At 36.4% G+C, this 25,988-nt stretch overlaps 1 protein-coding gene across 2 annotated transcripts in view; it reads right to left on the bottom strand.

Annotated features, from left to right (window-relative positions):
* The window catches only part of LOC150108036 (uncharacterized), a 91,725-nt gene that overhangs the window by 50,142 nt on the left and 15,595 nt on the right, over window positions 1-25,988 (bottom strand). The window contains exons 2-4 of one of the 2 annotated variants that reach the window (XM_090415532.1): window positions 19,807-19,909; window positions 13,016-13,180; window positions 1,362-1,424 (exon numbers count right to left, since the gene is read on the bottom strand). In XM_090415532.1, coding sequence (XP_090271658.1) covers window positions 1,362-1,424; window positions 13,016-13,086 — 134 coding nt within the window. In that variant the 5' untranslated portion in view covers window positions 13,087-13,180; window positions 19,807-19,909. Of the gene's footprint in view, window positions 1-1,361; window positions 1,425-4,254; window positions 4,371-13,015; window positions 13,181-19,806; window positions 19,910-25,988 lie in introns of those variants that run through there. The other variant, XM_090415533.1, reaches the window with a different exon arrangement.

Below are 25,988 nucleotides of genomic sequence, written 5' to 3'. Positions count from 1 at the left end.
TTTGTTTGCTTCCTTCTTGTATCCAATGCCTTAATTACTCTACTCATTCTACATCTTGAAACACAAACCTTGAGCATCTTGTTCACTACACATGTAATAATCAAATCCATACAATGTCACTCGAAAAGTCTCATTACTTCTATCGTTTGAACATCATTCATGCAGTCTTCTTCACTCACCATACATCTCTTTTCACTCCACGTACACTCTTGCCTCATCTTCACCAACCCAGCTTTCAAATCTTGCATCACCATTTTGATATCATTCTCTCTTTCTCTCTCTATTTTACTGTCAGTTGCACATGCTGTTTCTATGTCAGCCCTGCTTGTCATCTTACTGTTACTTACACTCTGCTTTTAAATGTCATTCTCGTACACCTTCTTAGTTTCATGCACTTTCTTAATGTTCTCACAATCTTTTTCAACATCTGTTTCACTTATGCTGCCTTTTTCCTAACTCTGATTCAAATAAGCCTTGTGGGCCATCAACATTTTGCATTTCCTGCATATACACATTTGTTGCTTTCTCTTATTCAACCTTTCCACATAAACATCAGTAAAATCTCCCATATTACACTCACAGTGTCATGTCATTCTCAAAAAATCCATCATTCACTTTGTCTTTTGCACTGATTTACACAACAATCTCCTATTCACCACCATTTTGTTTCAAAAAAAGTTTCAAAATGAAAGAAACAAATAATTTAAAATAACATTGTCTAAAATATTTAATCAAGCTGTGTTCCAATCACAAATATCACATGAAAACATTCAATCTAAAAATTACACAATGAATATAAAATTAACTTATCTTACTGCAGCCCATATGATGACCATGATGTGTTGCATGTTACACTCATCGCCCACCTCACAGGAAGCTTAATTTAATTATAACTAACTGAAAAAATGTTCTGCAACTAACTCTGATCCAGAGTATTTTAATAATTGAGTGATACATCTTTCACTACTTATAAATGGGAAATATATGACTTGCATTAATTCAACCTTGATATCTTCCTGGGTCAGGCTCTCACTGATGAGCTCTCGATAAAGGCTGAAACCAGTCTGGATAGTGGCACTACCCATGATCTATAACATTTTGCACACCTGAAAGGAAGTATTTTGCATTATGGGATACTAAGGCAAGTGATGTGCAGTCATCACCCTCTATATTAGTTAATCATCATCAGCTTCTATAATAATAAAAATCAAGTAAGCAGGTTATGAAGATACTTCAAGCATAAACTTTTTTTGCCTATACTTGGATAAAGGATTAAACAAGAATAAACATTAAACAAGAATATCATTTCTTAGTAAGTATTATTTATAATAAATATTATTTTTTAAAATAGTGATTCTTACCTCTTCAAAGATATAAATGATGTGCAATATGATGCTGAATTGCCATTCAGGTTATTCAGAGCTCTGCATAAATAGGAAAAAAATAAATGGCACATTTTGTATTACAAAATTATTCACAAAATAATGTTTTAATAATTATCTTGCACATAAACATTATCTTCTGAAACGAATCTTCACAGACAATTCATCACAGAAAAAATTCATTGAAAATGTGATTACAAAAAAGGATTACGAAAGAACATTGGCCATGCAGGTTAAAGAGAATCCTAAACAGTTTTTTAGATATGTAGCAAGTAAAAGGAAAAATGTACATGGCAGATTGATTTTAAAGAATGCCGATGGTAGGGAGGTAACTGAATCAGTTGTTAAAGTTGAGTTACTGAGTGAGCACTTTGCAAGAGTATATCATCCAGGTGGTGACATTGCAGAAACGAATAAACCAGTAGATTATACGGGAATTGTGGTTAATGAAGTGGAGGTGAGTAGTCTATTGCATAACCTCAATGTCAATACATCTGTGGGATTGGATGGTATACCAGCTCGTGTTGTATGAGAAGCAGCCAAAGAATTGTCAGTACCCTTGACCATTTTGTTTAATTTGAGTCTCGGGTCTGGGTTAGTCCCGAGCAGGTGGAAAGAGGGGAAAATAGTTCCACTGCATAAAGGTGGTTCCAAGACTGCTGTTGTAAATTACCGACCGATTAGCATATCAGGAATCATTGTCAAGGTCTTAGACAAATTAGTCAAGAAAAGAATACAGGATTGGATAGATGAAAATGGGATATTGTATGGAGGACAACATGGTTTTGTGAAGGGTAGATCATGCCTCAGTAACTTGCCCACGTTTTATAACACAGTGACGGCTGAACTGGATAGGGGTAATGGGTTTACAGTGATACTACTGGACCTTGCCAAGGCCTTTGATAGGATACCACATGGAACCCTAATCAGTAAACTGGAGCAGATGGGGATAGATATAGAGTTGGTGAGATGGATAGGAGGGTGGTTGAAGGAGAGATATCAAAGAGTGGTTTATTCAGGAGTGGAGTCTAAAAGACGGCTTGTGACTAGTGGAGTGCCACAGGGCTCTGTTCTTGGACCACTGCTTTTCAATTTGTTCATCAATGATATAGGAAAGGATCTGAGAGGAAGTGTTCACTTGTTTGCTGATGATGCAAAGTTGGGTAGAGCAATTCTGAGTGCACAGGATGTCAAAATTTTACAGGATGATTTGGATAGTTTGGAGGACTGGGCTAGGAAAAATGGATGTCAATTTAATGTGCCAAAGTGTAAGGTTATGCACTTTGGGGTGAAAAGAATAGCAGCAGTATATCGCATTGGTGGAACCATACTCCAGGAGATTGATGAGGCCAGGGATTTGGGAGTGTTGGTGGATAGGAAGTTGAAGTTTAGGGGGCACATTGCAAAAGTAAGTAAAACAGCTCACCAAATCACTTGACTTCTGAAAAATACTTTAACATGCAGAGACGAACAAGTTGTTGTTCCTCTGTATCGAGCCTTGATAAGACCCCATCTGGACTTCTGTACCCAGTTATGGGCACCAGGGTTTCTTCGTGATGGGGAGGAAGTGGAGAGGGTCCAGAGACGAGTGACCAAGATGATAGCAGGTCTGTGGAATGAACCTTATGAGAATAGGTTGAAGATTTGTGGGTTGCAGAAATTGGACGATAGGCAAAGGAGGGGTGATATGATTGAGACATTCAAATTACTGAAGGGTTTTTATAAGATTGATCCAGAAGATATTTTTGAAAATATGACTGGTGGTGGGAGGACTAGGGGCCATGCATGGAAGCTGGGCAAGAGCATGGTTGACAAGGGTGTTAGAGCTAGGTTCTTTACTTGGAGAGTGGTAAATGAGTGGAATAAGCTGCCAGAGTCTGTTGTGGGTGCTATGACAGTGAGCAAGTTCAAGGCAAGGTATGATAGATACTGTGTGAATGTTGAATAGTTGTTCTTGACATGATGTTAGGGCCTCCCTCGATGAGTCTGTCGACTCCTTGAAGTTTCCCGGAACAATAATAATAATAATAAAATGTCATTTGCTAAAAAATTGAAATGATATTGCATTGATACCGATATATATGAAAAATAAATACAGTAAAATTCCAAGATAAATTTCACAAAATAGTTATTTTTAATGTATTTATGTATTATGCAGATTTTAATTAGATAATCATAATATTTTTATTCTTATACAATGAAAGTAATATATTTATTGATCGGCGAGTTTCTTAAATTCCGTTTCATTGTAATTTTTATTCATTTTAACCTGATTTGGAAATCCTGCTCAAATTCTGTGATCAACATGGAAACCACTCAAGCCACTTCAGGCCTCCAATAAGCAGTGCTGTGGTCTCACATCAGATGACGAAATTCATCTTTTACCTAAAAACAATTACAAACATCTGTGTCCACTGCGAGTTTTGAATCCACAGGTCAATGGTGAGAGAGGGTACACTATTTAGTCAGTTGTTTACGACATGATATTTCTGATTACAGTTTATTTTTGAAACTTCACAAGAGAAATAATTATGTATTTCACTTTGGGAACATCCATCTATCTATCTATATATATTTTTTTTCAGTAAAGAAGACTAAATATAAAATTTAAAATCTCTTAGTATTATAAATCTATCTATCTATATATATATTTTTTTTCAGTAAAGAAGATTAAATATAAAATTTAAAATCTCTTAGTATTATAAAATACTAGTATTGGAGGAAAAGGTAAAGACTTGTATTGCACCCGCAAATGGCAATTTAGCATATGCTGATTTACATAATTTTATTATCATTTTCTTTAATATAATTACTCAAAAGTTCACCTATGATCTTAAGCTGGCTCTGTAAACAATAACAGCATACAACATACCTTTCATATGCAGGAAAAGTGGAGTCGTTTTCAAAATACATTTGTATTCAATAACTGAAACATGCCACCTTCCGAATTAGTTCAGATAAACAAATATATCACACCTGGATGGGTGTCTAAATGTGCAGAACATAAAAATAGTGAACAGTTAGAAAAATAAATATTCTTCTGCCCTTTCTCCTTAACTATTTTTAAATATTTTATTCTCCCTAATAACTATTTTAACTGTTAATGGTTAGAATAGTTATTATAGTTAATAGAAATATGTAAATAGTTTAACTATAAATATTAGTTGGAAATAACTATTATCCCTAAATCCTCTTAAAGATGGTGCCCTTTCTCCCTAACCACCCTATCCAAGTTTTGTAACAATTAATATTTCATGTACAGAGCCTGTAGTAGGAAAGAACATTAATATACAGATTAAAAAATTTCAGAAAACTAAATATAATCAAAATATTAAATAATATATAAAATATTTTTTTTTTCATATATGGGAAACATTACTTATTTTTTTCATATATATCCGAAATATTTTTGTGCAATTAATTTTCTGGCGATGAATTGTTCAAACGCATTTCATAAGATGTTAATTTCTAAATGGGGGAAAATGTAAACTTAATAAAATAAGTATAAAGTTTCTTTCTTTATTTACATCCCCCCCCCTTTATGTGAATAATGCTATCATTTTTCATATGAATCATAAAATGACAGCATTATTCACATTACCAACCATTTAAAGAATTTTATAATATTCCTGTTAATTTCATTTTGTAATGACCAATTATACAGGGAAACCAAGAAAGTGAAAGTACAAAGAACAGTAGATTACTATATAATATTAAAAAAAAAAAATTTAGTCATATGATTAAAGAATTTTATGTTATTCTCTATAAAGCAAAGTTGATCCAGTGTGTTCTACAGGAAATCTGTGAAGTATTATTCGATTTTGATGGTTTGTACAAAAATAAAAATAATATAATCCGGAACGTCAGTTTTCTTTTCTTTTTTTAAAAGAATATTTCAAATAATTATCGTGAATTAATTTCTTTGAGAACAAAGAATAATGTTTTGTCTAGAAAGCGATTAGAAAAAAATTAGCACAAAAAAATTAAAAATGAAATTGGTTCTCCAAGATAAGGCAATATTTAAGTGAAGAAATTATGCAAGACCTTTATTTTGTCCAGAAATTAAAATTGTATTGTACAATAAAAAGAGAAAACAAAAATATAAGTAATTTCGCTATTTTTAGTCTATCCTATATAACTAAAATCCAGTTACCCAGCATAGAACAAGGATGTGTGTTTCTTGTTATAGGCAATTGAGAGGTAGCTACAAATGAGATAATCCGATTAACAGTTCTCTTCAGCATGAGGATTTATCACGCCTTCTAATGGACAGGACGGTCAAATTGCAATTCTTATCCTGGTTCTTTAAACAGGTGGGCTGAATCATATCCAGATTTAGTTGGACATCTATACACGTCCTGGCTGTTTGGGAGGTTAACAGCAGGAATCTTGAAATGCATACAGCAATGAAAGTGAGACTGTACATCAAACACGAAGAGTGATTACATTACTCTCACGTGTTACTTGTATGTTGAAAAACATACCAACAAGTAAAAGATAGAGAAGTTATGATATGGTATGAAGGTCAGCAATAAAAAGACAATGAAAATAGGCAGAATCATTGAAAATGTCAACTGTGTTGTGAATGGAGAACCTGTGGAACAAGTAAAACATTTCAGCTATTTAGGCAAGATTTTTACTGAAGATGGTAAATTAAATATAGAAATAGACAACAGAATCAGCAAAGCTGGTATGGTGGGAAGTCAATTGAATAAATTCATATGGAATAAGAAAGAAATTAGTCGGAACACTAAATTAGCTGTATACAAGACAGTGTTCAAACCAGTTTTAACTTATGGATCTGAGAGCTGGGTCAGAAGTAAAACACTTGACCAAAGACTAGAGAGAGAGATTAAAGGCGTGAACATCAATGGCAATATCATATTAAAAATGAGGATATTAGGAAAGAACTTGACATTGTCAGCATCCAGGAATGCGTTAGCAGAGCTAATCTCAGGTGGTATGGTCACTTAAATAGAATGGGATAGGAAAGATTAGCAAAACAAGTGTTCTTGCCAGGAAAACGACCCAGAGGAAGACCAAGATATAGGTGGATTGATACGGTACAATGTGCCTTAGACGATAGAAATATAAGATCTGATAATGTTGGAATCTTGAAAAGTAACAGACTGATTTGGAGGAAAATTGTAGATAGGAAGTTAGTAATGATGTAATTTTTTCATGTAGTACTGTCATATCCTGTACACCCCTTGAGGGTACATGGCAGGAATTTGATGATGATGACTGCATGCCTGGTCAGTGTTTTTTTTTACCACTGTGCTGTCATCACTGCTTGTTTCATTTAGCAGTTTTTCAAAGTAATTACTCCATACTTCAAGGATATCTTTTTCTCACGTTTTCATGTCACCTTTATCATCTCTAATTCCTTTTACAGCACTCTTTCCTCCATTCTTAAGCTTCTTCAACAACCTCCAGAATATTCTGCCACCTTCTTGATATTTATTTTCTATATTCTTGCCAAAGTCCTCCCATGACTTTTGTTTTTGATATGCTTTCTTCTTTTCCTTCACTGCCTCTTTAACTTCCTGTGTTCACCAGGGAGTTCTGATTTTTTTATCCTTACAGATAACCTCACCACATGCCTCTCTGGCAGAATCAATCAATGTTTTCTTCAGAGTTTGCCACTGAATCTCCAAAGTTTGATTCCTGTTCTCAAACTCTTTCATTTTTTCTTCAATAATCTTTGTGTATTTTAGCCTACAGGTCACATCTGAGAGCTGCTCAACTTTTATTTGTTTTAAAACTTTCTTACATTCTTCTTTTCAATATGAAATTCAATTTTATCCTGCTCAAGACTAAATAGTGATCACTTCCAATTTCAAATCCTCTGTACACTCTGGTGTCCTGCACCAGGGAGAAAACATCACTATCAACAATAACATAGTCAATGAGACTTTTCTTATTCCTAGCCTCTTCTCTCCATGTGAATTTGTGCACATTTTTATGTTGGAACATGGTGTTAGTAATAACCACGTCCTGAGCAGAAATCGAACATATATTTGCCATTATTATTAGCTTTGCTCTTTTCTCCAAATTTTCCCAAAATATTTTTGTATGTCTCACAATCATTTCCTACTCTGCTATTTAGATCCCCAACAAGGACCAACTTTTCCTTTTTCATTGTCAGTTGCTTTTTCTAAAGCCTCAAAAAATTCCTCCACTTCTACCTTAGTAGAACCTTCTGTGGGACCATAGGCACAAATAAGTCTCATTAACCAGTTGCCCATTCTCATATTTGCCCACATTACTCTACTTGAGACTGACTGCCATTCAAGAAGATTAGCCTCATATTTTGTGTTGAATACTATGGCTACTCCTTCTTTTCCTCGATTGTCATTGCCTGAATATAACATTTTGTATTTATTGCTCAGAAAGATCTCACCAGTTTTGGTCTTTTTTTGTTTCAGTCACCCCTATTATGTCGATCTGGTACTTATCTAATTTCTCAGCTAGCTCCATTTCTTTGCCATTCAGGCTTCTTACGTTGATAGTACCGATCTTTAACTCTGGTGATGTTGAGTTGGGGTTTATTTTCAGATTTGTTCCAGTAGCTGACTTTTCGCTGTTCGCCTTGGTTCCCTGGCGAAAACAACGGGGGCCTTGTTTAACCGGGTGACACCCCAGCCAGCATGAAATTTTGTCATTTTGTACCATCATTCTATATTTTGGTTTAACCAATAAGAATACAATTTGGTCAGCTAAATCCCAAATTGCCAGCCCATCCTCATCCGTTCAGTATCTAAGTAGATACCCAACAGGGTGCACCACGAGAAGGTGAGGATTGGACATTAGATCAGAAGCCCTGGTCGGTTCTCCGCATTCCTTTAAAGGCTATGTGGAGGTCTCCTCTCAGCTTTCTCCACAATTAATAAATCAACAGTTATTTTCAAGACTATCATAAGAGAAAAATGGTTTTCAAGATGAACTCTTTCTGCTGATGATGAGAGAAACAGATGCGCTTTTTAGTTAGCATTTTATGAGCCGAGATAAGATGTGATTTAGTTAACTAGCTTTTCAGATTTTAAGATGAGTTACTGTAATCATAGTTCAGGATATTGTATGTGTATTTTTAATGCATTTTAGTATTATTAGTCTGTTTTTCATTTTTGTATATAACAAGTGTGAAGACTCAATTTACTTAAAAATTATTGAGGAAGTGAAGATTGATTTTGAGAATTATAGCAAAATACATATCCATGCTCCTACTTATGTGCTTAGATTTCAGTACAAAAATCTGACACCAGTCACAGCCTATTTTTTTACAAAAGTGCAATCAATTATCAGTATTTAATAAATAATAAATTAAACTTTTCAAGACTATCACAAAAGAAAATATATTTATTTTCTCTCATGATAGTCTTTTATTACAAATAATAACAATTCAACATTTAATAACGTCTACCTGCAGCAACATGTGATGAAGGTACTTGGGATTTGAGAATGTTAGAGCTAGAATGTAGAGGATCTGTCTATCACTAGTGACCGCTTTGCCAATAACTGAGGAGAGTAGTCTTGAACTAACTGGAGGTAGAAAAGCATGTGGAATTTTCAGCTAAGAAAGGGGTTACCTTCTCTGTAATTCCTCAAATATGTGGAATTACGGAGAAGGTAATTAGAAATTAGAAAAATGACCAAGAGATTTTGGAAAGAAGTAGTAGTAGAAGAATGCATACCTAGAATCAAGAGGATAATCAGATAGGAATTAAGTAGATGAGCAGTATCATCAAGCAGGTGATTTAAAAAACAATTGTAGAAGGAATGTAAGGAGAAAGGTGATCAGCAAGGTCAAGCGTAGGACAAGCACAGGCAAGAAGGGTGAATAGTATAATAGTAAGGAAGGCAAAATCAGAATACAAGGATATTACCTGAATAAGACAAAAGTAATTTCAAAACGTTCATTCATTATGTGGCAATAAAAAGGAAGAATGACTAAGCTAGGATATTTTTAATGAATGTGGTGGTGGCTTGATGACAGAACACAGGAAATAGCTGAATTACTGACTGATCACTTTACAAAGATATACACTGGCAGAGCCTTTGAACAAAATATTAGTTTTTAAGCTGGTAGAGTAGAGTTACAAGAGGAAAAGAAGCTTTTCCTCTTTATATTAGGCAGCAAATTTTCAACTGTTATCTCTTGTTTTTCACGGTATTACAACACCAAAACAAAAAATCATAAATAAATAAAAATTAATTGGCTTATATTTCGCTAGATTTCAAACCAGCATCTTCACAGCACAACTACTTGCTTTAATACACAAGTGAAAATGAGCATATAGGAAACAATTCAAATTGTAACAGACAAAAGACCTAGAGTTCTAATTTGGTGTGAACAGCTCATCTCGTAGATGATCATAATGAGAATTTTGGAAGATTAATGCAGCCATAGGAGTGTTTCAGATTCAGATCCACTGCTGATTCTAAAAATAGTTTCTCTGTAATGCAATGACTTCCATAAACAAAAACTATGAGATCAAGTAGACTGCAGAGAGGTTCAGGCTACTAGGATGCTATATTAGGAGCCACAATTTATCTCCTGTGCAGTTACTGAGGAGTGCTACATCACTCTCCAGCCCAGAGAGTGATGGAAATGTTATATGGAGAATATTCACAAAACAACTGTTTTGAACTGGAGGGGAAGCATGGGTGTAACAGATGCCTGGGAATGCTTTACATCTCAATGCAGCCATCATATCAATGTGTGCTTTGGTAGTTGAGATATAACTGTATGAAGCTGTTTCTTATGGCATGGACACAGATTTTTTTACAGTGTCCAGAAGGATGAATGCAAATGGATATGTAATACTTTCAAATAATGGAATGCTTTCTACATTATGCTAACATTATAGACCAGATCCAACATAACAATAAACTATTATGCTATCAAGTGATGCTGCAATAAGAATTAAGGAAAATTATATAGAAAAATTTGACTGGCCTACACAGAAACCATATCGCAAACCAACAAACAACTTCAGGACAAACTGAACCAACATATGCAGGATACTTACCAGTAATTCCAGAAAGGTACATAGGAATGGTGGTCATGTGTAAGAAGGAATGGTCCAAAATACATATTTCATATTATCAAAATCTGGTGGATACTATACATAGAAGGATGGAAAGTATGAGTGAGACAAAAGAAGGAAACGTGCTACTGATGTGTGTGTAATTTAGGTTTCTTTAAAGCATATGGGGTGCTTAAGGGTCAAAGCTGTATAACTGAGAGGCGACCTCCACATAGCTTTTAAAGGAATGTGGAGAACAGACCAGTGCTCCTGGACTAATGTCCAATCCTCACCTTCTAGTGGTGCACCCTGTTGGGTATCAACCTGGATACTGAATGAAAGAGGATGGGCTGGCAATTTGGGATTTAGCCGACTAAATTGCATTCTTATTGGCTTAAACCAATATACAAAATGATGGTACAACATGACAAAATCTCATGCCGGCTGGGGCATTGCCTCGTTAAACAAGGGCCCTGTTGTTTTTTGCCAGGGAACCAGGGAGAACAGCGAAAGTTCAGCTACTGGAATAATTCTGAAAACACACCCAAACTCAACATCACCAGAGTTAAAGATTGGTATATCAATATAAGAAGCCTGAATGGCAAAGAAATGGAGCTAGCTGAGGAATTAGATAAGTACCAGATCGATATAATAGGGGTGACTGAAACAAAAAAGACAAAGACTGGTGAGATCTTTCTGAGCAATAAATACAAAATGTTATATTCAGAAAATGACAATCAAGGAAAAGAAGGAGTAGCCATAGTATTCAACACAAAATACAAAGCTAATCTTCTTGAATGGCAGGCAGTCTCAAGTACAGTGATGTGGGCAAATATCAGAATGGGGAACTGGACAATGAGACTTATTTGTGCCTATGGTCCCACAGAAGGTTCTACTAAGGTAGAAGTGGAGGAATTTTTTGATACTTTAGAGAAAGCAACTGACACAATGAAAAAGGAAAAGTTGGTCCTTGTTGGGGATCTAAATAGCAGAGTAGGAAATGATTGTGAGACATACAAAAATATTTTGGGAAAATTTGGAGAAAAGAGCAAAGCTAATAATAATAATGGCAAATATTTGTTGGATTTCTGCTCAGGACATGGACTGGTTATTACTAACACCATATTCCAACATAAAAATGTGCACAAATTCACATGGAGAGAAGAGGCAAGGAATAAGAAGTCTCATTAACTACGTTATTATTGATGATGTTTTCTCTCTGGTGCAGGACACCAGAGTGTACAGAGGATTTGATATTGGAAGCGATCACTATTTAGTCTTGAGCAAGATAAAACTGAATTTCATATTGAAAAGAATAACATGTAAGAAAGTTTTAAAGTGAATAAAAGTTGAGCAGCTCTCAAATGTGAACTGTAGACTAAAATACACAAAGATTATTGGAGAAAAAACGAATGGGGCAGTATATCAGGCGATACTTAGTCTTTATTTGAGTTGTAAGTCAGCAGTTAGAATTGAAGGAAGTACAGGAAGATGGTTTAATGTTAAATCTGGTGTGAGACAAAGATGTACATTATCCCCTCTGTTATTCATTATCTATATGGATCACATGTGGTATTTAATACCACTTTCCTTCATTATGAAGGAAAGTGGTATTAAACATGATATCAGAATTGGAGATGTTAATGTCAGTTCTTTGCTTTATGCGGATGATGTTTTACTTCTAAATAAATCCGCTACAAGTTTACAAGATTCCCTGACTAAATTGAATAACGTTTGTAATAGATATGGTATGAAGCATTAAAAAGACAAAGACAATGAAAATAGGTAGAATCATTGAAAATGTCAATTGTGTTGTGAATGGGGAACCTGTGGAACAAGTAAAACATTTTTGCTACTTAGGCACGATTTTTACTGAAGATGGTAAATTAAATATGGAAATAGACAACAGAATCAACAAAGCTGGTATGGTAGGAAGTCAGTTGAATAAATTTATATGGAATAAGAGAGAAATTAGTCTGAACACTAAATTAGCTGTATACAAGACTGTGTTCAAACCAGTTTTAACTTAAGGATCTGAGAGCTGGATCAGAAGTAAAACACTTGACCAAAGACTAGAGATAGCAGATATGAGAGTCCTGAGAAAGATTAGAGGCATGAACAGATGGCATCAATGGCAATATCATATTAAAAACGAGGATATTAGGTATGAACTCGACATTGTCAGCATCGAGGAATGCGTTAGCAGAGCTAATCTCAAGTGGTATGGTCACTTAAACAGAATAGGTGAGGAAAGAATAGCAAAATAAGTGTTCTCTGCCAGGTTGGCAGGAAAACGACCCAGAGGAATACTAAGATATAGCTGAATTGATATGGTAAAGTGCCTTAGAAGATAGAAATACAAGATCTGATAATGTTGGAGTCTTGACAAGACTGATTTGGATGAAAATTATAGATAGGAAGTTAGTAATGATGTAAATTTTTCATGTAGTACTATCATATCCTGTACACTACACCCCTTGAGGGTACATGTCAGGAATTTGATGATGATTAAAGCATATGCAGTCTTAATACTTATTTGAACACTATATATATTCTAAAAATATATAACAAAAATGAACTCAGAAAATCATTTACATTACTTACATTAAAGTAAATAGCTCTGGGTAAGCAGGATCAAAGGTGGAATAACCAAAATTTAAACGAGGAATACTCATTATTTTGAATACAGACTGTGAACTTCCGGCCCATGCTGAAAATACTTTTCCATATGCTCCTGAGCCAATTAGTTCTATCACAGAATAGTTATCACTAAATGATTAAAAGAAAAAATAAATAAATAAAAATGTTATACTTATTTTTTGTAAAGATAAAGATGGAACACTGCATTGTGCCATCTTTTATGGACAAAACAATATACTATACACCAGAAGTTTTCACATCCTAAGATGCTTTATTTATTTTATTTATTATTATTATTGTCATTACCACTGGTTCATGAAATCAAGGGACTTATGAGTAGTCTACACTATGTCCCACAAATTCCATCATGCCATGCCTTATAATCATTCAGCATCTGCACACTCACCACCTTCTCAGACAATGCGTTTCACACATTACCACTCTGCATGCAAAATAATTACTTCTCAATTTCCCTGCTCATTTCCAGTGATGACGTTGCCCTTGTCCCTTCCCTTTACATTACATTTTGGAAAAATCTCTCCAGTTTGCATTTCATAAACACTTCTCAACAGCTCATCTTTTTCAATCACATAACCTCCCTAAATCTAAACTGAAGCTGCATTTCCTCAATATCTATCTTCATAACCTGAACATATTTTTTTTTTATTGGCCTTTTTACTGTTTCTAAAGTTTTCTCATTTTGTAGAAAATCAGGTGATCAGCAGTATACAGCAGTATAGTCTGATCAAAGCTCTATGCAATGAAACCACCAGTTCTGTGAAAATTCATCGAAAACAATTAATCGAAAGACAATTTACTGAACAGCATTTCATCAAATAAACAATTAATTGAACCACAATATATAAAAAAATCATTTCATCAAATAATCAAACAACAATTCATCACAAAAGCAATTGATCAAAAAACAATTCACCTATAATTTTTCAATGAATTCCTTTCATGATTCATCAAAAGAGTAATTTTTTTTGTGAAATACTGTTTAAAAGTGTTCTGTAACAATACCTAACATTACTCAAGATGTAGCTACTCTAAGTAGGTGGTTACTGAGATTTGTAATAAAAATGTTGTTATATTTCAGAACATTCTGTAAACAAATCTGCTACTTCATTGTTTAGATAGTGATTTATCTCAAGACAAAAAATTTTTTTCTACCTTATTTTTTCACAACAATGGTCAGAAAGAAATCAAAAGTGATAATTTTTAATATAGAGCTTAACTTCAAAATTTCTTTAAATTTCATCCCAGCAAAACAGAATTATTATCATTTTGAAACTTTTTTCCCAAATTTTCTAATAAAAGTGAGCCAGTTGTAACTAAAACAGATTGTTCAGTCAACTTCTTCTTCTTCTTCTGCAGCTTCTCCCACTTAAGTGGGGTCACTGTTTGTAATGAGTCTCCTCCACACCTTCCTGTCTTGGGCTGTCACCACATCCAAGTTCTTCATCTTCAAGTCCTCTTCTACCAGCTCCCTCCATCTCTTCTTTGGCCGCCCACGTTTCCGCCTTCCTTGCACATCCATCTGCATGACCCTTCTTCCCACATATTCGTCCTCCCTCCTCATCACATGACCAAACCATTTCAACCTTGCCTCCTGTATTTTCGCTCCTAAGTTCGTAACGTTCACTGTTCCCCCTGACATAGTCATTTCTCAGATGATCCTTTCTGGTCACACCGCACATCCACCTAAGCATTCTCATCTCTGCTACTTCCATCCTGCTGATGTTATTTTTCCTCAGGGCCACAGTTTCTATAGCATATGTCATAGCTGGCCTCACTACTGTACTATAAATTTTGCCTTTCAGATTGATCGGCACCCTCTTATCGCATAACACTCCAGCCATCTCCCTCCAGTTCCTCCAACCCACTTGTATCCTGCATCCTACTTCCTTCTCAGCTCCTCCATCTTCTTCCACTGTTGAACCTAAGTATCTAAAGTCTCTCACCTTCCTGATGACATTTCCTTCCAGCTCCAGATCTGTCTCCTGGCCGCTGCCGCCCACTGCGCAACACATATACTCTGTCTTATTTCTGCTCAGTCTCATACCTCTCTCTTCCAGTACTTTTCTCCATCTTTCCAGTTTAGTTCCCACTTCTTCTCTTGAATCTACACACAGCAAGATGTCATCTGCATACAACATTGTCCAAAGAGCATCTTCTCTCACCTCTTCTGTTACCACCTCCATCACAATATTAAACAGAAATGAACTTAATGCAAGCCAACTGTTACTTGAAAACTTTCTGTGTGTCCCAAACAGGTCCGAACACTTGTCTTCACATTTCTGTACATTTCCCGCACCAACCTGACATATTTTTCCAGCATCTTCTTCTCCCTCAGACTTCTTGCCTTGGCACTCTATCGTATGCTTTCTCCAGATCAATAAATACCAGATGTAGCTCCCTTTGTTTCTCTCAATATTTTTCCATCATCTGTTGTGACCCAAAGATAGCATCTGTTGTTGATCTACCAGGCATGAAGCCAATTGTTCCTTTGCAATCTCCACCTCCTTCCTCAATCTACCATCAAGAACCCTTTCTAGTATCTTCATTGTGTGGGACATCAACTTTATTCCTCTGTAATTTTTACAGTCTTGTGCATCCCCTTTACCCTTGTAAATGGAGACAAGAGTACTCTTCCTCCATTCCTCGGGTATATTTTCCTGTTGGCAAACTTTTTTCTCTGTCCTTCCTTTGTTTCTAATTGATCATACAGATCTTGATATGCCTTCGCCTGTACCACAACTCTCTTAGCTTCTTGCTTTCTCTCTTTGTACACCTCTCTGTCCTCTTCCACTCTTGACTCATTCCACTTCTGCTTTGCCTTCCTCTTAGCTGTCACTGCCACTTGTACATCATTATTCCACCACCAACCCTCCTTCTGCTCTCTAATCTTTCCAGATATCTCACCAAGCACCTCGATTGCACAGCTCAGGATTACTTTTGAATTATGTTTCCACCAATCTTGTACACTTTCCAGTCCATCCAAAATCCTCTCTAACACCCTCTCCCTAAAACGATTCCTCACACTCACCTCTTTTAAGCGAAACCACTTAATTGTCTTCATCCCATGTCATCCAGAAGTTCTTATCTTCGATCTTATTTTAAAGTCTGCGCACAGTAGTTAGTGTTGTTGTGCTACTTAATCTGTTGGAATTACTTTACAATTTGTCACAACCTTAAGATGTTTTCTTCTAGTCAAAATGTAGTCAATTTGTGAGCTGTTGTTACCACTCCTAAATGTTATCAAATGTTCTTCCCTCATGTAGAAAAACGAGTTCACAATTGCGAGATCAAACGCCACTGCAAAGTCCACAATCCTCTCTCCTTCCTGGTTCATCATTCCCACTCCGTGGCCACCATGCACCCTTTCACAGTCTCTATTCTGTCTTCCTATGTGCCCGTGTCTCCCTGACAATCACCATCTCATTTTCTTCCAATTCCCTCATTTCTTTATCTAACATGTTCCAGAACTCATCTTTTTCCTCTGCAGTACAACCAACTTGCGGGACATATACACATAATACGACCACCTGCTCTTCTCCAAGACCCAATTTCATTCGCATGATCCTGTCGTTCCTTCTACCCATGTCCAGTACTTCACCCTTCATTCTGCCACACACCACAATTCCTACACCATTTCTTCCCTCGTTATTCGCTCCAGAGTAGAACAATTTATATCCATCTCCCAGTTCCTTTGCCTTTACCCCTTTCCACCTTGTCTCCTGCACACATAAAATGTCCAACTTCCTCTTCCTCATCATCTCTGCCACCTCTCTTCCCCTTCCTGTCATGCTTCCAACATTCAGTGTTCCCACTCGCAACATCCTCTCCACCTGCTGGGCTCGCTTCTTTAACCGCACCTGCCCGTGATGTGGTAGCCCTCGTCCACTTCTTGCAGCTGTAGGGCGATGTGGCTGCGTGTCGCTTAAGGGGTACGGCCTAGCCCTTATATCATTTTCTCTTTGACTCATAATCATAGTTTGAGTTGGCACTGAAGTTTTCTGACTGGATGCCCTTCCTGACATCAACCCTCGCATTTATCCGGGCTTGGGACCGGCACCTATTGAGGCTAGCTTGCCTCCTTCAGTGGCTGCATGAGACGAAATGACTTAGCAAGATAGGAAAGAATCACTCCTAGCCCTCAAATATTCTAATAGCATCAGGGGGAAGGAGCAAGGAGAGGAGGGACCAGTCTACAGACAACTTATGACAACTTATTGAAAATTGGAAGTTTGACACAGTTTTGTAAGGGTTTTAAATAGCAAATCTGAGTAAAATTCATCCCATAATAACTGGTATATGGGTGTTACTTAATAATTACTAGTGTTATTTAATTATGTCTTAAGAACTTAAGGATTCCAAGTGATGAAAGCATCCATGCTGACATATGGATAATAAATCATCTGGAGTGATTGTTATTAATGTATTTACTGTAAATTGCCAAAATACTGATATTCTGATGTGAAGCATAAAAAGATGAAATTGATAAACATGCCCTGATGATAATTACTCCTAAAAAAAAAGAATGCAATTTATCACAATAAATTCTTTTCTGCATTGCTTTCTTATAGCTAAATACAGCCATGATTAAATTTTGTACTATATATTTTTTGGTAAACTGTCATACGATAAATAGTTTTCAATGAATTTTCTGTATAATGAAACCACCACCATATCCTTATTGGAGACTATCCCTCTTAACACTGCACACCACTTACCTCTGCTCACGAACATCCTTCTCCTCTGAAACATAACAACCACCTTAAGAGATTCTCTTCCATCATAGTCTCACCAATAGAACACACTGCATTTCATTCATTCGTGATATTCTTATCATGAATGATAATATCATGAGATAACAAGAAATATCACGGTATATGTATTTTCTCACCACCTACTCTTATACATTTTTTTTAATAAAAATGTTGAACAATAAAATTAAACTCGCTTCACAAAACTTATTAAGAAGGAAAAAAATTAATACAATATACTCAGAAGTCTTCCTTCACATAGAGGAATATATGAACAGTTTTTAAAAAATTTGGGAAGAGAACTTGCAATGATTAAGGATAGTGGTTGAGTCTGTTTGGTATATGCTTCCGGAATTATAATTAGTATGTTTCCAGTTAATTGTTATAAACATAAAAGTAATGTATTAACTAGTTATGGAACATGTGTAATAGACATAATTAAATAACTTTCACAGCTTATACATATAACAAAAAATATATAGAATTTTATTCAAAAACTTCAATATATTTCATCCAATGGTATGTTACATCAGGGAGGAAGACCATTAACTATATTCAAAACATGAATTACAACAATGAGTCATAAATCGTATATACTGGCTCATTTATTTATTTTAAAAAAGTAACGTATAGTTAAGGGAAACGATGAATAAGAAAAGGAACTTAAATTGTTAAGCATAGACTGAAACAATCATTTTAATCATCCGAGATTTAAAAAATTAATTAATTAATTATAAAAAATAAAAAAAACTCCATAAAATAAATGGAGTTGGACGTGAATTCCAGTAAATATATCTTCTAGGAATCAAATGAAATTCAAACGAAAGCCATATTTTATGCCTTGCTTTTCAATGAGATGTAATAGTAAATATCCTTTCTAATCTGAAAGAATAGTCTAACTAACTAATCTGAAAATAAGGAAAAAATAAAACAAAGTAAAACAACATAATAGAAAAAATAGAGAAAGAAGGAACCAGGAAGGGAAGGAGGGAAAGAAAACTTGGCTTTGATTGGACATTTGTTCTTCAAATCAAATTTAAAAATCTGGTAACTGATATAAACCCAGAGTCACAACTGCATAACAACTAAAAATATAGGTGTTACAAATAAATAATGAGTGCAAGAATTTTTCAAGAAGTGATTACAACCCCCCTTTACCAGAGTATCAGTTCAAGAAGAGATAAGACAGTTGTATGAATAATGGCTAGAGTGGACTCTACAGACACCATGGTACTGATAGTATAATAATAATTTAGGGAATTATTATTATTATTATGTGACACCTCCAGGGAGTCTTGGGGACTCATCGAGGGAAGGCGCCTACTATACAACTCTCTGTCTCCACCAATCAATCCACCAACTACAACTACTTTCATCATCTACACCAATGCCATCTACTGCCCACCACCACTGGTATTTTCACAGACAATCACAACCATCCATATCCAGGGCAGAATTCAAACCTATAGCCTTTTGGCTGGAGAGCAGCTACACTAACCACTTGGCCAACCGAACCGGCATTCTAACATTCAACAAAACCAATTTTTCCTATGAAATTTCTTGGATCAGATAAGATTGCAATGCAAAGATGAAACACGCCAACAGCTTTTCTGGTTATTTATGGTTGTCATAACTCCACAGAACAGTGTGAAGAAAACTATGGAACATTGTGCCCTTTGATTTGACAAAGAACTGTATAAGTTTTCATTCCAGACACATGCAATTAACAAACAAAAATATAATTAGTGGGCAGCAGATGGCAGTGTGTATATCATCAATGGTAGCAGAGTGTTCATGTGTGGATGGAGGATTATGTGGTGTAGACAGCAGGGTGTGTGGTGCCTTTCCATGATGATTTCTTGAAGGTGTCATGTAATAATAATGATTTTCTGCTGCATTACAGCATTTATGAATTAAACATAATTATTAACTAATCAGCAAGCAAGACTGTAATTTCACAAATATACATTAATGCACATTACTTACTTTTCATTGAAGATATCATCAAAATTCTTTATTTCTTTTTGGCCACAAAGATTTAAAAGTCTTGCATAGTAGCCTCGATTATGAGGACTAATATATGAAAGTTCTGCAAAATATGAATCAAATTAAGTACATATTTCTTACAAATAAACCATAACAAATATTGCTATTTCAATTATGGTTGATGAACAACAACAAAAAATATATATAAACTTAGCCCCAAAGATTCAATGAAAATCTTATTAGAACAAATAAGACAATGATTGGAGGAGATCACAAACCATGCATTATTATTATTATTATTCAGGCCTCCATGGAGTCAAAAGACTCATCGTGGGAGGTCCTTCCTTAGAAACACAAAGTCTATCAAGACTCATCAAGAGGGAGGTCCCCCCCCTCCCAAGAAACACAAAGTCTATCATACCACTCCTTGAACTCACTGACTGTTCTCGCTCTCACCACTCCATCAGGCAATGCATTCCATGGTTCAACCACCCTCCACGCAAAGAAACCACTCCTCATTCTCTTGCTCATAGTTTCCTTTCGTAACTTCCAGGGATGGCCTCTTGTCATCATTCCTTCCCGCTGTTCAACCAAGCGAAAGAACTCCCCCAGTGTCAACCCTGTAATCACCTCTCATAACAGAATTCTAGTAATGTGATGCCACAATGATAACAAATAAAAGAGTCAATTTAGACATATGTACTATAAACATAACTATTTTGGAAAATTTTGCTGGAAAGCTCCAAGAAAGTGGAAGGAGGACAAAATCGTTCTATTGTATAAAGGAGGCTCCAAGACCAATCAGTATCTCAGGAGTGGGAAGAAATGGTACTGAAAAAGTTTGTCAAAGGCAGAATTCAGGAATGGGTGAATATGAATATGATACTTTAAGGAGGAGAGCATGGCTTTCTGAAGGGTATGCCATGATTTAATAATTTACTCACTTTTCACCATAGAATGATGGTTGAGTTGGATGAATAGCTAATAAAACTGATGGATTTTGCAAAGGTGTTTGCAAGTTTACCATATAAAACTCTGTTACCAAAATAGGAACAAAAAGGAGACATGTATGAAGCTGGTGATATGAATATAAGAGGAGGAGCTGATAAGTAGATGTTAAACAATAGTATATGAAGGAATAGAATCCAGAAGAAACTAGCAGTATGCCGTAGACCTCCTTGCTTGTACCACTGCTGTTTAATTTGTACATAAACAATACAGGAGGATTTGAAAGGAAATATTCAGTTGTTGGCTGATGTTACAAAATCCATAATTAAGTTTAATAGAATGAATACAGTGCAGAAAAAAACAAACACACAGGTTCAGTAGTGCCTATATTTTGTCTCAATCAGAGAAATATTTCAGGAATACAATATTAAAATTGTAATAACAAACACAAAAAGACCATAGGACTCAGTACTTGGTCCTCCGTTGTTTAATTGTACATCAATGATATAGGAAATGATTTGACAGGAAATATTCAGTTGGTTGCTAATAATCCTAAACTGGAACGAGCAATGGTACATGAAGATGATGCAGAGTTAAATCTTCCTGCAGGAACACTTAAATCGATTAGCAGCAGTATGGGCAAAGGAAAATGGCTGCCACTTTAATGTGGTAAAGTGTAAGGTGATGTACTCTGGGAAGAAGAGATTACAAGCTATGTATTATATCGATGAGGCCAGTAACTTGAAGTGATTGTAAACAGGGAGTTAAAGTTTAGTGGGCATATTACGAAGGTAGCCAAAACAGCACATCAAATTATGTGGTTGTTGAAGAATAAATTAACAAGTAGGGATAGAGAAGTTATTGTTACCCTATATAAGACTCTAATAAGGCCACATCTGGACTACTGTGTGAAGATCTGGACACCTGGATTTTGTGGATGGAAGAGGCAAGGTGGTGGAGAGGATGGATCCAGAGGTAAGATCCACAGATTGCAGATCTTCAGGCTTCAAAAATTATCTGATAAGCAAAAAAGAGGAGACATGATAGAAGCATTAAAGTTATTAAAAGGTTTTTTTTTTCAAATGAGGTTTAAAGTAGTGCAAAGATTACATTTCTTTAAAGTTCTATTTTGTCTGAGGTCCCCTAATAAGAGAATAGTAATAGCATTAATGTAAGCTGCATATTGAGAGGGATATGCAGATGAGAGGAACAATTATTTTGTTAATATTTTTTTGGCACTGCAGCCATTTGGTAATGAGGTCTGGCAAATAAAGGAGAGTTCAGCTGTGAGGGAATCCCAGTTGGAACAGAGGTTAGAGGCTCTGTTGACAAGGATTTTAATAAAGTCATTTCATTGAAAGAGGAGGAGGGTGATGGGAAAATTTGATATTTATGTAACTACCTGTTAGGTGGGTTTTCTGCAAACTACGCCATTGGGAAGATGTGTAGTCAGAGTATCTAGAAAATACTGGCTCTTATTATATTCCTTTTTTTACAGAAAAATGCATTCTGGGTTGCTGGCTTTTGAGGTGGAGGAGGAAAGGGTCTAATGTGTCCAAGACATGTGGCCAAATAGAGAATATATCATCAATGCATCTTAGCTAAATAGATGAGCGAGAAAGGTAGTATCAAGAGCATGTTTTTTCAAAGTGATCCATACAGAGACTGGCTAGAGAAGAAGAAGAATGAAGGAAAAGTCCATGGCTGTTCCCTCTTTTTGTTTTTATATGGTGTTCTTTCAAATAAAGCAACCAGTATGGGATGGCAAAACTGAAAAGATCATTGCCGAGGAGTAAAAATATTTTTCAATAAAGTGTCAGAAAGGGGATGTTGGTAAATAAAGAGGTCACGTTGAAGCTCACAGTGATATTGTTATTATTTAAAACTATTTGGATTAAAGATTTGAAATGAGTGCAATTTTTTTTTATAGTTGTTTTATAGTTGAACAACAAAATAGTTGTTCCTCACATCCCTCTCAACATACAGATAACAGTGATGCTATTACTACTCTCTCATCTGGGGGCACTTCAGATTCCAGATTCAAATGAGGTTTGAAAGAGGTATATAAATATCATCTTTGTAGTGCTTTTAAACTTCATTTGAAGATGATTTCTCTTATCCCCCCCCCTCCTCTGTTCCACCTGTTTACAAGGTTTCTTGTTCTTGCAGCTTATCATATGGTCAAGCTTAGAGATCTGTCAACATCTGCCTCGGAGAACACAAGAAAAATATCTGCCACCACAACTGTGGTCATTCAAGTCTAGCTAACCATTAGCATGGATACCACACATAATCAAATGGAAAAATAAAACTACTATGCTTCGCTGTAACAAATACAAATGTAAAAGACTTATTTTTAGAATCAGCTGCAGATTTAAAAAAACAACCTGATTAAATAAATGTGGTTGTGTTAAACTTCCCAAAGCATTAATTCTTATTCCACTCAACAGCTAAAGTCTAAAGTTAGCCAACAGTATCCATAGAGAGCCTTGCATCCCCCTCATAGGACTTTAGACTTCTAGTCTGTCTCTGTGACACAGATAAAAAAAATATATATTTTTTTAATGTTGAGCCCATACACAAGAAGTTGGTTGATCAACCTATAATTAGACAACTTGTTTATTTATTCTGTCGTGCTATATCCATTCCATAAAACCTAATGAGTGTTAACCAGTAGGGGCAAATGCTGGTCTTGAAATTCAACATCCATAACACCAATTGGCTTTCCTCTTCCAGTCATACAGATCCTGCAGGCAGAGATGCTGAAACATTTGCAGTCGCAAATGACCTCACGCAAATTATCCAAAAACTGACCAGAATACCAGATAACTCAAACCACCTCAAATACCCTAGATCTCTTCTTTACTAATGACCCCTCTAAATATGCAGTGAATGTAATAAGTCCCTTGGGCAATTCTGAACACAACTTAGTGCTTATCTCCTCCCCCATGCAACAACGCCTACACAGTTACTCCCACACAAGAGTAGTTTGGCATTATAATAGTGTCCAAATGGGACAGTCTCCGAGACTACTATGCTTCATTCCCATGGTTAGACTATTGTTTCTGGTCTTCCAGTCCAGACATATGCACCGAACACATCACCAAAGTGATCCTCGCTGGCATGAAAGCATATATTCCCCATACTACTCAGACCTGCCGTCCCCTAACTAAACCCTGGTTCTCCAAAAAATGTGCTAAGGCAGTACAAATGAAAACTCAGGCATACCACAACTGGCTCAAATCAAGAACCCTATCATCATTCAATGCCTACACTGAAGCCCGAAACAAATGCAAGAAAACTATCAATACTTCCAACACAGATTTTGAACGGGCAAAAAGCAGGAAGCTTGCAGCCTGTCCAAACAGAAGCTGTGCCTTTTGGTCACTTGCCAATGCAACTGGCTGTAACTTTTGCCCTGCACTATTCCCACCTCTATCATACCCAGATGGCTCATTTGCAACATCACCCATAGAAAAAAAGCTAACCTCCTGGCATCACACTTTGCCTCCAATGCACACATAACCGACAATGGCAAATCGCTCCAGTCATTCCAACTGCCCAACATACAATACCCCCCTATATCCTTTTACCCAAAAGACAACTCCTATCCTATGTCACCTGTACACACTCTTACTCCACTGGTATATATCCCAAAACCTGGAAACTGGCCTAAATTCAACCCATTCCTAAAAACGGTGACAAATCACTACCATTTAACTACCGCCCTATCTCACTCATTTCAGTCCTATCTAAAGTAATGGAGAAAATCATCAACTCTCAAATCCTAATCTACCTTGAAGGTACCCGGCTATTAAGCGACCACCAGTACGGATTCCACCAAAGCCATTCAACAGGAGATCTACTCTCATACATTACCCATCACTGGACAAGCGCTATGGAGAAATTCAACGAATCCAAAGTAGTTGCACTTGATATCTCCAAAGCCTTTGACTGAGTCTGGCACAAAGGCTTACTAAGCAAACTCCCATCATTTGGACTGTCTCCGGACTTCTGCAGATGGATTGCCAGCTTCCTGCCCGGATGCACACTGTGTGTGATGGTAGACGGCTTCCTATCCTCTCACCATCCAACTAATGCTGGGGTCCCTCAAGGCTCAGTTCTCTCACCGACCCTCTTCCTTCTATATATATCAATGACCTACTTCAGTTGACCTCTAACCCAATACACAGTTTTGCAGATGACAGCACACTACATTCCTCCCTTTCATTTGACAAACTCTACCCTACACAACTCACTTCAACCCAGAGAACATCAACCACCACCACTGCCCTTAATTCCGACCTCCAAGCCATCCTCCGATGGGGGCACAGACAACCTTGTTAACTTTAATGCTAGTAAAACCCAGTTCTTATTTCTCACAAAAAAGAACCATTTTCCCCCAGCATTATTTTCGATAACACTCGAATTCACTGACAAGACGAAATTTCTCTTCTCAGAATTACCTTGACATCAAGCCTCTCCTGGCATAAACACATCACAACCATTGCATCCTCAGCTTCCAAAAAAATAGGTTTTCTCTTTCGCTCAAGATGCTACTTCACCTCTAAACAGCTGTTAACACTATACAAGTCACAAATCTGTGCAGCTCTCGAATACTGCTCTCACATCTGGAGTGGGGCTCCAAAAAGCTCCCTCAAAATGCTCGATTCAATACAGAGGAGAGCAATTAGACTAATAAATGACCCATCCCTCACCAACTCGCTCCCCCCCCCACTTTCACATAGACGCTTGGTCTCTGCAATCTGTATATTCTATACTTTCACGGGAAGGGTTCATCTGAAACAGCATCAATAATTCCCCCACCCTGTACCAAGCCCATTGGAACACATACAGCTGCCACCCAACATCCTTTTACAGTACACCTCGAAACCCACAGAACAAGTTTCTTCTCCTCCTCATTCATCCCTGCTACTACAGTACTGTGGAACAGTCTTCCCCTGATGTATATTCAAATCAAATTTAACAAGTTTCTCGTTTCACAACTCATCACCCATATACGGTACTAACGTACTATAGGTTGACCAGCCAACCTCCTGTATATCGGCCCAACATAAAAAGTTGATTGTAACTTAATTTTCCCAAGCAACATGCACACTTGTAAAGGCTGGCTGAAGCTCACTGGCTACAGCTACTTTGACTGCGTATGGCCTGTGCTTAAAACAACGTGAAGGGAGCGAAAATGGTTATGCGCACGCAGTTAAGTCAGTGCT

The sequence above is a fragment of the Typopeltis vanoorti genome, chromosome 3 (genome assembly GCF_054136105.1).
Source record: "Typopeltis vanoorti isolate ZY-2024b chromosome 3, IOZ_Tvanoo_1.0, whole genome shotgun sequence".
NCBI classification, from domain to species: domain Eukaryota; kingdom Metazoa; phylum Arthropoda; class Arachnida; order Uropygi; family Thelyphonidae; genus Typopeltis; species Typopeltis vanoorti.
The sequence above is the reverse complement of the archived record's forward strand: the minus strand, read 5'-3'. Positions and strand labels throughout refer to the sequence as shown.